Genomic DNA, 14,725 nt, shown 5'->3' on the forward strand with positions numbered 1-14,725 from the left:
AAGGGGAAGTCTCTCCTATTTCAGAACAATCTGATCAGGGTGGGGGGAGATAGGACTGCAGAAACCAGGGGCTGCCGAAACCAGGGGCTGCCATATTGTCCACCGCAGGTGCCTCTCTACTCCCCTGCTGCCCTCCAGTGTTCTCACTTCAACACTCCAGTCAAATCTTAGTTATTTATTCATCTCCTTGGTCCTTTCTTGTGGGGAGGACAAATGCTAGGCATCTCTGTTCTATCATCTTGCTAACATCACTTAACTGTGGGTTTAATATGCATTTCCCTAGTACCTAGTTCTTTATTTGTTTAACTTCAGCAATACTTGATGGTTATCTTTGATTTTTCTTTCTTACCTTGCTCACCTATTCTGTGGCTATACAGAATACATGTAGTCTTTAATTATCCCTCTCCTTTATTCCTTTTTTGTTGTTGTTGTTTTTTTTTGGAGACTCATTCTCACTATGTCACCCTCAGTAGAGTGCCAAGGTATCACAGCTCCCAGCAACCTCCAACTTCTGGGTTTAAGTGATTCTCTTGCCTCAGCCTCCCAAGTAGCTGGGATTACAGGTACCTACCACAATGCCTGGCTATTTTTTGGGTGTAGGTGTCATTGTTGTTTGGCAGGCCCAGGCTGGATTTGAACGTGCCAGCTCTGGTGTATATGGCTGACACTCTAGCCACTGAGCTACAGGTGCCGAGCCTTTTTTTTTTTTAACTTTTCTAATAATATTTTATTTATATTCTCTCTAGAACTAAAGAAAAATGAAAATATCAGGAAGCTTGAGCAGTCTTTAAAATTTTTCCTGATTTTATATAGTCATCCAGGCTTTGTTGTTTCATTTATAGAACATAGACGGGAATAGATATAGCATAATTCTTAAAGGGCCCTAGGATTTTCAAAATGGTAAGTAAGCATTGGCTTCAACTTAAAACCATCAGTTGCATTAACCCCTAAAAAGGTAGCCTGTCCTTTGACCCTTTGAAGCTGATAGGCTTCTCTTTAGCTATGAAAGTCCTAGATGGCATCTTCTTCCAACAGAGAGCTATTTCATCTATTTTCATTGAAATCTGTTGTTAAGGTGGCACCTGTGCCTCAGTGGATAGGGCACCAGCCCCATATACTGAAGGTGGCAGGTTTGAACCTGGCCCCAGACAAACTGCAACAAAAAATAGCCAGGCGTTGGGGCAGGCACCTATAGTCCCACCTACTCGGGAGGCTGAGGCAAGAGAACCACCTAAGCCCGGGAGTTGGAGGTTGCTGTGACATCACAGCACTCTACCAAGGGCTATAAAGAGAGACTCTATCTTTAAAAATAATAATAATAATGAAGGGCGGCACCTGTGGCTCAAAGGAGTAGGGCTTCAGCCCCATATGCCGGAGGTGGCAGGTTCAAACCCAGCCCCAGGCAAAAACTGCAAAATAATAATAATAATAATAAATAAAATAAATAAGAAAATCTGTTGTGGAGTGTAACTTTCTCCATTAATGATCTTGGCTAGATCTAGATAATTTGCTGCAGCTTCTACATCAGCATTTGCTGTTTCATCTTGTACTTTTATGTTATGGAGATGGCTTCTTTCCTTAAACCTCATGAGCCAATCTCTGTTGGCCTCCAACTTTCCTTCCATGGCTTCCTAACCTCTCTCAGGAACTGACAGGAGTTAGGGCCTTGCTCTGGATTAGGCTTTGGCTTGAGGGAGTGTTGTGGCTGGCTTGACCTTCTATCCAGTTCACTAACCCTTTCTCCCTATCAGCAACCAGGCTATTTTGCTTTCTTATCACTCACGTGCTCTCCGGGGTAGCGCCTTTAATCTCCAAGTACTTTTCCTTTGTAAAAACTGTTTGGCTCAACTTGTTTTCCACCTATCTTAACTTTAGATATGCCTTCCTCACAAACTTGACACTAAGTCATTTCTTGCTTTCGATTTAAAGTGAGAGACTGTGTCACTCTTCTTTCACTTGAACATTTAGAGGCCATTGTAGAGTTCTTAATTGGCCTAATTTTAATACTGTTGTGTCTTGAGGAATATGGAGTCCTGAGGAGAAGGGAGACGGGGACCCTCCAGACAGTGAAGCACTGAGAACACACACTACACTTACCGATTAAGTTCTCTGTCTTGTGTGAGTGTAGTTCATGTTGTCCTCAGACAATTAGAATAATTGTCACATCAAAGACCACTGGTCACACCTCACCATAATAATGATGGATAAGTTTGGATTACTGTAAGAATTACCAAAGTATTGCAAAAATTACCAAGAATTACACAGAGACAGGAAGTGGGTACATGCTCTTGGAAAGCTGATAGACTTGCTCAATACAGGGTTGTCACAACATTCAATTTATTAAAAAAAGAAAAACTCACAATATTTATGAAGCACAATAAAATGAGGTATGCCTGTATAATGCTTCTGGCTATGTAAAAATTGCCTTTGAATGTGGGAGAAAATATGTAATAATGAAGAGAATTGATTCATAGTGTATGAGTTTATTTTCTAAAAAGAACAAATGCATTACTTTCTATGTTTTTATAATAGTCAAACAATAATGTCTGAATTGCCAATTTAGAAAAGATAGCTATCTAAATTCTTGGCGTGCTTTAGATAATTATGTGACAACGACCTCTGTATTGTATTTGAATAAAATTAGAGTTTTAGTCAATCTTTTAAAATCATTTATGATTTTTTTAAAAAAACTTAGTTCTCCTTAATATACGTATAATAGCTTTGGCATAGTATCAGGTAGTTGTACTGTCATCAGTATTAGTCAAATTAGCCAAGTTCATTGATTATATTCATTTTAAATTGAATATGGTGTTATAAATTCTATTATAACTATTACCTTCTTTTAGTTTTATAAGTTCAAGTCATTACATATGTAAATTTTATGTGATCTGTAAGGAAAAACAAACCAGATAAAACACAGATTTAAAAAAATTCTTTAAAAATATCTTGTGGAACACTTATCCATTAGCTCCACATTAAAATTCCTTTTCTCCCAAACTTACACAACACCCTTGAATTATTCAGACAAGTAAAGATAAGTAAGGAGTCTAAAGAATGTGGCTTATTTCATAACTTTAAAACTTGGACAGTGATTTGGGAGTACAGCTTAGTACAAATCCTTTTATAAATAAGATTTTGCTCCATTTGCAACTCTGAACATGCAGACTAAAGGGGGTGGTTCCCTCGAACAGTGCCTGACCTCTGTGCACACCTTGGTTGGTCTTGACGTCACCCACATTGCACACTGCAGCCGTGTAAATCAGATTTTTGACATGTTATAAAATACAAGTCACAGCTGGGGTAGTCTGTAGTATTCCAAAAGAATACTGCACAGCCAACTAAATTTATTTTCGTATGAATTTAAGTTTTTATTGAGGGTAAGTCTTAACTGTTTGGAAAAAAGAAACTCAGAATGAGCCAGAGATTATCTGAAATCAAATAGGTAATATCTCTCTCTCTCTGTCTCTCTCTCTCCTCCTCTTTCTCTCCCTCCCCCACCCCCTCTCTCTGTTTGTAGAAGAAAGAGCAATTGGATTTGGGAGAAGACCTTGGTATTACACCTGTGTTGATGGGAAGCTGTAGATCGAGATTTCTGTTACAAAGTCTTTGTGCTTAGGTCAGGAGTAGGTGGCCTTCAACAAGGAACAGAGCTGAGAGCTTGTAATCATAATGTAAGTATAAATGCTACATCTCTACAGATATGTTTTAAGTCCTTTGTATTTGTTCTAGCAAATGAGCTTACACATAAGTATGTCTCATTAGCTATTTTGCTTTGCCAGATGCCAGACATTTTTTAAAAGAAAGGCATGTGTAGACGGGTATATGTGCTGTGTAATCTATAGGAAACTTAAAAGTGCTTTTATAAAAGTTTTAAAGGTTCTATAGAAACATACCAATTTTAAATACTGTTAAAGATTTTTCTATAGTATTGGTTTGTCTGTTTTCAATAAATTGAAAAATTGGAAGCTGCCCATCTTACTTAAAAGTCAGGTTATAAATAGGCTTTATGAAGAAGCAAAAAGTCACTCTGGGTCACTCAGTCTCCTTTATTGCCCCATGTCTTTCATATGAAGTCTCACGGTGTACTACTGTATTAGTGATGCTGACTAAAAGTAAAGCTTATTAGACTTTGCTGCAGGGAGGTATTCATGACTAAATTACATTATTCAGGCAGTGGTTTATATTGAGTGCACTTATACTGTTTAATGTTGATCTTTCAGTTTTATCTATTTGCACTTTTTATTGATATAAATATCTAAAAATATATACAGTAAAATTAAATTTTTTGGTGGTATGTAAATGTCTTAATTATTTTCAATATTTAAGAGTATTGCTTGTAGAATATTTGACATCATATAATGTCCTCAAAAGGAGATAATTTTTCCTAAGTTATTAATTTTAAACTGCTTTAGGTGCTGTTTTTCAACCCTAATTTTTGACCGAGAATGAGACGATTCAAAAATTAAGATGCCAACAGGTAATTTCTTGTAAGTTTATGCTTTTGCCAATGTATGTCTCATACCAATAGAACAATAACTAAAAATGTGTATTAACAAAAAGCTATGTTGTTCCCATCTGACATTTTCCCAGAAATATGAAATAGTTTAATTTTGAAAGATCTGTAGTTTTATGTTACAAAGGAAGAAGAACCTCTGTTAAGCTGACCACCCAGGGGACTGCAGCAAACTGGTCAATATGCAGAAGTGTTGAAAACAAGGAACTAAGTCTACTGTACTGACACACACGTGTGGTGCACGTCTGGTCTGTGAAAATTAGGTCAACCTCAGGAGGTGGTCAGTGTAGGGAAGTGGTGAGGTGTGATCAGCTACAGAGCTTCTACTCTATTTTGTTTTAGACTTACGTGTTTTATTGGTTTTTATATACTGACACATTGTAGCTTATTCTGTATCTGAAATCAACTTCTCAAATAATAAATAAAGTCAGTGGCTGGGCATGGTGGCTTGCACTTGTAATCCCAGCACTTTAGGAGGCTGAAGTGAGAAGATTACTAGAGGTCAGGAGTTCCAGACCCTCCCCTGGGCAACATGGCTAGACCTTGTTTCATAAAAAGTAATTTTAAAAATTAGCTGCCTTGGGCAGTGCCTGTGGTGCAGTGGGTAGGGCACTGGTCCCATACACTGAGGGTGGCAGGTTTGAACCGGCCCCAGACAAACTGCAACAAAAAAATAGCTGGGCGTTGTGTCGGGCACCTGTAGTCCCAGCTACTTGGGAGGCTGAGGCAAGAGAATTGCCTAAGCCCAGGAGTTGGAAGTTGCTGAGAGCTGTGACGCCACAGCGCTCTACTGAGGGCAATAAAGTGAGATCTCTAAAAAAAAGAAATTAGCTGACTGGAGTGGAATGGACCTGTAGTCCTAGCTACTTGGGAGCCTGAGGCAGGAGGATCACTTGGGTCCCGGCATTTGAGGTTGCTGTGAGCTATGGTAACACCACTGCACTCCAGCCTGGACAACAGTGAGATCAAGAAATCAGCCAGGTCCCTTACTTTCCTCAGTTGTCCCATTTCACTGCCTCTAGGGTTATTTTCCTCCTTCCTGAACTGAATGATGGTGAACACATGTTGTAAAATAAAGGAGCACAACCTTCAATATATAATATATATATATATAAATAAGAGAAGAAGAAAGAAAGAAATCAGAAAGAATAAAAGTAGATTCAGAGATTCAAAGATAGGCATTCAGGTTAGATGAGTTTTTTTTTTTTTTTAACTGATAGAATACCAGATGTTGAGACATGTCTAGTTATGATCTAGTTAAAAAACAAGGGCAGTATTTTAACAGTGCTGAGGTTACATTGCACCCTCAGCGGAAAACCCTAGGTGAAGACTCTCGTGATGCTGATGCAATGAAATGTTAATTGAGATTTCTTGTTAAAAGCGTTTTGATTATAATAAAGGATGTGTAAAAAAAAGAAAATTCTAAAAATCCATGGTTTTGGTTACTTAACTTTCTTCTTTACCAGTTAAATTCTCTAGAGTTGGTTTCCTCTCTACAGCTCTTTACTTCTATATTTATAATGTCATGGTGAAGTAGGTGCTTCTCAATCTAAAGTAATAAAGTTTAAAATTTCAAATCCTAATTGTGGAGATATCTGACTCATAGCAATTGTATCTTTATGGGCAGGGACATCTTAGTGGAAAATAAATGCTAGAAAACAATTTTTTTTTATTTAGTATACTTTTTAAAAAATGCCAAATTGGAGGCCTAATGGGAGTAAAGTCATTTTCTTTTTCTCATATGATGATTCTGGGTCATTTCCTAGACAGAAACAATTAGGAAGTAGCAACATGTAATTTTAAAGTAAAATAACTCCCCCCTATATACCTGAAAGATAAAGTATTCAGCTATTTTCTCTTCTTGTCATAAATGAAATCTTCTATTTTGATTTTGATTTTTTTTCTTGGCTTTGGTTTCCAGGAGTCAAAGGAAAGGGTTTTTTTTTTTTTTTTAAACATAGTGGGTCAGGATGAGGTTGGAAGGGAGGAGAGGTACCAAGGGAGAAAGGGAAGGCAAAGAGATAAAAGAAAGATAAAAGAAAGGTCAGAGATAAAGAAGGATGGTGGGGATGGAGACAGGAGGGAGAGAAAAGAAACAAGAGGTAATGGGGGGGGTTTATTTTCTTAATATTCTGAAAGATTTGGCTTAGCTTTATAATTGACTTAGAACTTTGAAGCAATGACTTAGGTTTATAATTGAACTTTAGAACTTTGGGTATGTCTTTACAGTTACTAGCTATTACATAAAATTACTTTGCAATTACTTATACAAGTATTTTTGGAATTTTACTTTAAGACTGTCATATAGGAATGTTTAAAGATAACTTTGGAAATAAAAATTTATCTTTATTATCTAAATCTTATTTCCACCACAATTTCAGATTTTAATGTATCTGAATTCTAATAGGAAAAATAAGAATCAAAATAAAACCTTGGGACAGGGAAGCTCTAAGTAATTCTATAGAATCTCTGTACTCAGTAAGAAAGGCCCTGTTTATATTCTAAGATCCTAATCACTTTTTAATCTAACTAATACAGAGATTCTTTATTTCTATTATGTAGCTTCTGAATCCATTATAATTAGTTGCCATATCTCTAGGATGGATTAAGTTTTCCCTCAAAGACATAAAGTTCCTATCAAATAAGGAATAAGATTAAGTCTTTTACTTTGAGAAAAAAATTCTTAACTCTGAATTTTAGAATTGCTACTTCATTCTAAGATAATTATTCCTATTCCTTGTTGCATTAGAAAAACTTTAATTGCCTTTCTCTATTTCATACATGTATGTGTTTTAGATCACGAAGAGCCCTGTGGTCCTGGTCACAGGTCATTTTGCCTGAATGGGGGGATTTGTTATGTGATACCTACTATTTCCAGCCCCTTTTGTAGGTGAGTGAAATGGACTGGGGGAAGAGGGTAATTTTATTTTCAAATCTACTAATTTGAGAAGTTATTAAAAAGTAAACAAAACATGTTAAGATGAAAACATATGTCTTCATATTTACATAGTGTAAAATTACGCCTTTAAAACAAAACAAAAACAAAATAACAAAAATCTCACTTGTCAGGATAATGGTAGTTTTAGCCAGATTTCTTAGAAATAATACATTTGAGTGAACTCTCTATTTTAAGCTATTTAGGGGAGATAGTCTGTATTTAATATTACTAGCAAAACAGCTAGAGAATTTACTAATGCCAAAAGTCCAACATGAAGTATTTTTTTATTACTTTAGAATACATAAATACTTGATAACTGAGTTGGTAGCAAAACTTACACTTGATATATTAAAAGGAAATTGAAGGGTTAAGTTTTTCTAACAGTAGTAGCAAATTTAAAATTAAGGTATCTTAGCTATTCTTGTTTAAAAATAATTCATTTTGGGAGTATAGATACAGCTAGTAATCAATAAGATTTCAAAATAGTGACTTATAGCTGGCCTCCTGTGAGTTCAACTTAACAGGATTTAAGTGTATATAATAATCCTCTTTTAATACATGAGTTGGTAACAGAGTGCCACCAATGAGGCCCATAGCCTGTGGAGGTAACAATTAAAAACCTCAAGATATTTTGTAATGTATGTGAATTACTATTTGTTCTTTAACTTAAAGGAGAGGTGTACAATCTAAATTTAAAATCTTGCTATGTAAAAGGATGGAACAGTCAAAGTCATAGGGAAAGTTAATGATATTGGGATTTAGTGTGGAGGAGAGGAAGCCCAGAGTAATAACCTCATAATTATCTTTAAAAGGCTTTAAGGATTGGGCGGCACCTGTGGCTCAATGAGTAGGGCACTGGCCCCATAAACCAAGGGTGGTGGGTTCAAACCCAGACCTGGCCAAACTGCAACAAAAAAATAGCCAGGTGTTGTGGCGGGTGCCTGTAGTTCCAGCTACTCGGGAGGCTAAGGCAAGAGAATCACCTAAGCCCAAGAGTTGGAGGTTGCTGTGAGCTGTGACGCCATAGCACTCTACTGAGGGCGACAAAGTGAGACTCTGTCTCTAAAAAAAAAGTTTTAAGGATTTTCATATGGAGGATGATGCCTAAGTGTTTCTCCTTTCAAGTCTCCCTCCCCCCCCTCTCTCTTTCTAGGAATATATATAGGGAAGAGGGTAGGGAAACAAACTAGTCTCCCTCCCTCTCTCTCTCTCTATGAATATATAGGGAAGAGGGGAGGGAAACAAACTAGCAGTTACTTAATACCTGTGTGCCTCAACAGTGTTCTTTTCTCTTAAATTTATTTACTGAGATATAATTTTTGTATGATAAACTGTTTATTTAACGTGCACAATTAATTTTGACAAATGTTTACACCTGTGAAGTCACTGCACTACACATCAAGATCTATAATATTTCCATTGCCCTCCCCAAATTCGTTGCTGATCCTATTCTTTATTTACATTTTAAATCTTCCTCAAAAACTTTAAACAATAAAGAGGCAGGGGATACCTTAGAAAACAGAAAAATAAGCAGAAAGTGAGAAATGAAGTGACTTTCAGGTCATCCATGTAGGAAGAAGAGAGAAATGGCCCTTGAATACAATGCCCAGGTTTCCCTGTACCTTCTATTCATTCTCAATTCCTTCTGAGGGGAGATGGTATTCATAAAAGAAAACTAGTATGTTCATCAGAAAAAGTACATTTAATAATGTTAAAATTATCAGGTAGATTTTTGCTTCATCCTAAAAATTGTATAGTTTGTTATTTGGTTTTAAGTTTAAAAATTGTTTTCATTATGATTTATTCTTTAACCTATGGAGTTTCTTGTTCTCCTTTTTTTTTTTAAAATCTAATTTAATTGTATTGTAGTTGGAGTACTTGGTCCATCAAGCTGTATACTCAATATTTGTTTGTATACTAAGCATCTGTTATACTGCAATGAAGAAGTTGAAAGAAGTAGGAGGATTGGAATTTGGAGTCATTACAATGGAAAGAAACCTAGGTTCTCACCCTGCTTTCATACCTTGGTTAGATGCATTTTTGGTGTATTTTCAAGAAGTTACCAATGCAAGACAATGGCCAACTTTGCTGATAACCCACACCAGGTTTTAAAATGTGTCCTGTTTCTTCCTAATTACAAAGTTCTGGAGTAGTGTGATTAAGGAGTAGTGGAAGCCATGCCCCCACGGGTTATGCGTGTCGTAGGTGGAGAAGGGGGCAAGGTGCTGTGTTGCACAAGGGCAGCGCGTTCTGTGGGGTTGGCCCCCCTGTGCAGTGTGAATGGCGGGATCTGGGGTTGGTAAACACCCTGAAGGAAGTGAAGCAGTGGTGGGAGGGACAGAAAGGAGACTGAGAGGAAAAGACAACATAGTGACTGGTTCGGTGAAGTTGAATGGCAGATACATTTTAAATCATATTTTATAGAAATAATTTCCAGGGCTCTTAGGACCACATTTTAAATCTAGCCCTGTAGGCTGTACTACCAATATTTAAGGGTGCAAGAAGCAAACCCCCTTCTCAGAGTTCCTCCAGTGCCCTTTACTGACAAGGCCTAACACTGTGCAAACTGGTAAAGGAGACATGTAGGTTCAAGCCAGTTCCACAAAACTAGGTCAAAGGTGGGAGATTTAGGGGTGAGAGGGGATAAATAGATAACTGGCATAGTGAGCACCCTTTGGCTACTCACCTTCTGTGTGTACCTTCTACACATTTGAACTTAGAACAAGAAATTCTTGCACTTACCCAAATGAAGAAGCATCTAGTCCCCAAAGCCATCATTTTTATAGCTAGTAATATTAATTACTTCTCAAATTTCCTTATAGTGAGGCTGAATATACTATTGTGCAAAGACTCATTGCTAAGGTTAACCTCCCTATGACAAGAAGGAGACAGTTAATAGAGCCAAATGAACACATCCACATGGTAAGAGAAATTATGTATTAGTTGTTTTCATAATTAACTGGTGGTAAGACCATAGCTGGCATCTGTGGCGTCCTTCTCCCAGACCTATTCTGTATTTTCTCTTGTGTTCAGCCATAACCTCAGTAGGCTTCTTACCTGCTAGAGAGACCCACCCGTTTGTGGGCCTCCACATTGGGCACAAGTACCTTCACAGTCTGTGCCCGTTCCAAACATCCATCTACTTCATCTACTTCTTCCCCCGCTTTTCTTGTCACCGATCCTCCAGTCTTATTATTACTCTCCTTGACCATCCAGCCACAGTGTTAACAACTATGCTTAGATTTGTATATGCCTGTGAAGCAGTGGTTCTCAGCCTTCCTAATGCCTCCTAATGCTGCCACCCTTTAGTACAGTTCTTCATGTTGTGGTGACCCCCAGCCATAAAATTATTTTCATTGCTACTTCAAAACTGTAATTTTGCTACTGTTATGAATTTTAATGTAAATATATGATACGCAGGATGTATTTTCATTGTTACAAAGGGGTCGCAACCCACAGGTTGGGAACCGCTGCTGTAGAGCAACTGCCCGTAGACCCATACTTGTGCTCATCGTTCCACATAAAGCAGGCAGTATATTCTCAAAGTTCTATCTGTTGAGAGGATTTTCTTTTACGAGTGCTCATTAGGTCAACCCTGGGTGGGGCTGTGATGCTGTAGCTATCCACTTTGGGGTGGTACAAGCATGTTATTCAGATCCACTTATAAACTAGGCTCAAACAGTTTATTAGTTGGTCATAAGGAACTCCCCAGGAAGCTGCAGGCATAGATTGGATGGGAAGAGGTAACACAATAGAAGTCAGAGCCTGTGACTCACTTACTTTGATCTTATAGGCCATTTGCATTTGACAGTGTGTGTATTCAAACTTACAGCTAGTCGATTCAAACAGCATGCAGCTCACAATGGGAAGCTCAGGTCCATGGTCAACTGATGCCCCATGTGGTATCTTCCATGGTCATATGTGGTCTACAAAGGAAAGCAACTACAGAGCTTTTCAAAGATACAGATGATGCCCTTGCTAATTTATTGTATTAATTAATGCTGTACTGACTGGAGTGCCTTCTAGGCCTTCTTGGGAGATGACGTGTTGAGGTGGACATGCAGATAACTTATGATGAGTCCACTCCAGCATTCTTACTACTCTAACCCCTTATGTTCCCTCTTCTGTAGCATTCCATGGAAGCTCCAGTGTTTCCATCTCATTGCACATAGGCCACTGAATCCCAAGTTTCAGTCAACCAAATAAATAAGCTATTGGCTTATACAGCAGGAAGTGACTCTAATGCATTAAATCCAGAATCTCTAGTAAGTGTACCTAAATCAATAAATCCATCTCTCCTGAGTCTGATGTCAGAATCCACTCCAGCACACGTCCCAGGATGGACACACACACACACAATTATATAATCCTTTGGTATGTAAACTATATAAGCTCTGTCTTCTTGGGTCCTAGTAAGTACATTACTCCCAGAGGATACTAATATATTTGACCCTAGTTATTGGACTGGTATAGTTTTAGCGAGTTTTGAGGACAAGTGTCACCTTGTAAGGCATTTACTCCAGGTTAGATTATAGTGGGATTTTTAATCAAAGGACAGCTAATTTCCCCAGACATAGAAAGGCCAGCTCCTTCCACTGGCAAAGGAGTCTCAGGGAAACTTGGGAATTTGAGGTTATTGATTTAATCTGGCCTCCCAGTTTTAGAGGCTCTTTCTCTGTCAATTCCCTGATAGTCACAAAAATTTGCCAAGACTATGGATCCAAGTAGTACGATTCAGAAGCACAAACAAGTAAAGTTTGGGCTAGATTTTAGCAAAAACAGCCCTGTGGCTAAAAGAACTTTATTGGAGCTTTCTTTTGGTTCTCAGACAGGATTTGAGCTGCTTTTGTTTCCTTTCTATAAGTGCTCTAGGGCACGCAAGGCAATCTATCCAGCACCTTATGGCCACTATTACTACCTTTAATAGTGAAGTGCTCCCAAGGCTGGCACTTCATCACAATTCATTGTCATGCCACCGATTAATACCATCCTGTTTCCTGTTGCTGAAGAGTTTATTTCTACACTTATGCCCAAGGGTGTGACCAAGTCAGTCCCCAAATTTTCTTTTAATTTGTTTTTATTTAAAGGCTATATTCACTATATTCACCAGGCTGATCTCAAGCTCCTGGTGGGAAGGCTCAAACAGTCCTCCCACCTCAGCCTCCCAAATAGCTGGGACTATAGGTATTTATCACCAGAGCCCAAATCTTATCTTTGAGTGTCTGATCTCTGACATCACTCCCAGTCAATTTTGGTTTCATCATTTCTAGTCAAGAAGCAGAATTGAAAAAAGAAAAAAAGAAAGAAAGAAAGAAACAGAATCCAAAATAGTAATTTACACAGGGAATGTTTAATGCAAATAATCGTAAAGTTTGAAAAGGAGATTAACTCTTTCTAGGGTAGACTGAAGGCTGTGGTGGAAACTAAAGAATACATAGGAATAGCTGATGAAGAGGGCAGTCACTAACTTGAAATTCGGCACTCACCTTCCCACCCTGAGTTTCACACCTTACTGAAGAGGGTGAGGCTCTGGCTTACTGGATGGGAAAGCAGTTTGCTGAGGTGCCTTGGGCCAGCGCTGGTGAGTAGGAAGCTCCTCCCTGGATTGCCAGAATAAAACTTGTAGGGAAGCTCCCTGGTGCAGTGCCACTGAGACTGATGGGAGGGTGCGCTGCTTGGTCTCCCATAGAAAGCCACTCACTCACTGCCACAACAGAAGAGCCAAATAAATGCACCAAAGGCAATAAACTAAACCCCTTCCTTTTTTCTGAAGCGTGAACTTTTGCATTTGGTTTTCAGCAAAACCAGCTGAAAATCTCCACTGCCTACTACAGGGGTAAGATTGTGCCAGCTGGCAAAGGAGAAATGTTTTCAGGGTCTAGTTCCAGTATTACAAAGCAGGACAAAGAAGAGTGGGTTTGGAGCTGAGGGGAAATAAATTCATAATTGGCATATTTTCTTCTTAATGTCTGTATGATCTGTAATTATGTCCCCTCTCTCATTTCTGTAACTGATAATTTGTGTCTTCTCATCAGCAGTTTGGCTAGAGGTTTATATATTTTATTGATCTTCTCAAAGAGCCAGCTTTTGGTTTCATTGATATTTCTCTTTTGTGCTTCTGTTTTCTACTCCATTGATTATTAATCTTCATTTCCTTCTGCTTAATTTGCATTCAACTCAGGCCTTTATTCAAGTTTTTTAAGGTAAAAGCTTAGATCATTGATTTGAGATCTTTTTTCTTAAATATTTAGTGCTGTAAATTTTCTTAAAAGCAATATTTAATTTGCATCCTGTGATTTTTGATATGTTTTCATATTCATTCAATTCCAATTACTTTCTAATTTCTCTTTTGATTTCTTCGATTCATAGGTTATTCAGAAATATGTCATTTAGGTTGGGCACGGTGGCTCATGCCTGTGATCCTAGCACTCTTGGAGGCTGAAGTGGGTGGATTGCCCTGAGCTCACAGGTTCCAGACCAGTCTGAGCAAGAGTGAGATGCTATCTCTAAAAAATTGCTGGGCATTGTGGTGGGCGCCTATAGTTCCAGCTACTCAGGAGGTTGAGGCAAGAGAATTGCTTGTGCCCAGGAGTTTGAGGTTGCAGTGAGCTATGACACCATAGCACCAAGGGCAGCAAAGTGAGACACTGTCTCAACAAACAAACAAAAGAAATATGTTATTTAATTTCCAAAGATTTGGGAATTTTTCCAGATATCTTTATAATTTTTTATTCTTTTTCTTTTCTTTTCCTATCCCCCACTATATTATTTTTTAAATTAAAATACATATAAAATTTACAATCTTAACCATTTTAAATGTACATTTCAGCAGTATTGAATACATATATAATGTTGTACAACTATCACCATCATTCATCTCCATAACTCTTTTCATCTTATAAAACTTAAAGTCTATACCCATTAAACAGTAACTCCCATTCTTCTTCCCTAAAGCCTCTGGCAACCACATCCTATGATTTTGACTACTCTATGTACCTCATATAAGTGGACTCATACAGTATATTTTTGTAAATGGCTTACCTTGCTTAGCATAATGTCCTCAAGATATATTTATGTTGTAGCATATGCCAGAATTTCCTTCTTTTTAAAGGCCAAATAATATTCCATTGTACATATATAGCACTTTTTTTTTTTTTAAGACAGTCTCACTTTGTTGCCCTCAGTAGAGTGCAGTGGCATCATATAACTCACAGCAACCTCCAACTCTTGGGCTCAGGCAATTCTCTTGTCTCAGCCTCCTGGACAGCTGGGAC

At 37.9% G+C, this 14,725-nt stretch overlaps 1 protein-coding gene across 1 annotated transcript in view; it reads left to right on the plus strand.

Moving 5' to 3' along the window:
* The first annotated feature begins 3,285 nt into the window (after positions 1 to 3,285).
* NRG4 (neuregulin 4) overlaps positions 3,286 to 14,725 on the plus strand; it is an 83,827-nt gene continuing 72,387 nt past the window's right edge. The window contains exons 1-4 of the mRNA XM_012801817.2: positions 3,286 to 3,377; positions 3,518 to 3,671; positions 4,413 to 4,477; positions 7,310 to 7,403. Of these exons, the coding sequence (XP_012657271.2) occupies positions 4,468 to 4,477; positions 7,310 to 7,403 (104 nt within the window). The 5' untranslated portion in view covers positions 3,286 to 3,377; positions 3,518 to 3,671; positions 4,413 to 4,467. The remainder of the gene's footprint in view (positions 3,378 to 3,517; positions 3,672 to 4,412; positions 4,478 to 7,309; positions 7,404 to 14,725) is intronic.

Source organism: Otolemur garnettii, unplaced genomic scaffold, assembly GCF_000181295.1.
Source record: "Otolemur garnettii isolate 467f Iridium unplaced genomic scaffold, OtoGar3 scaffold00011, whole genome shotgun sequence".
Classification (NCBI taxonomy): Eukaryota; Metazoa; Chordata; class Mammalia; order Primates; family Galagidae; genus Otolemur; species Otolemur garnettii.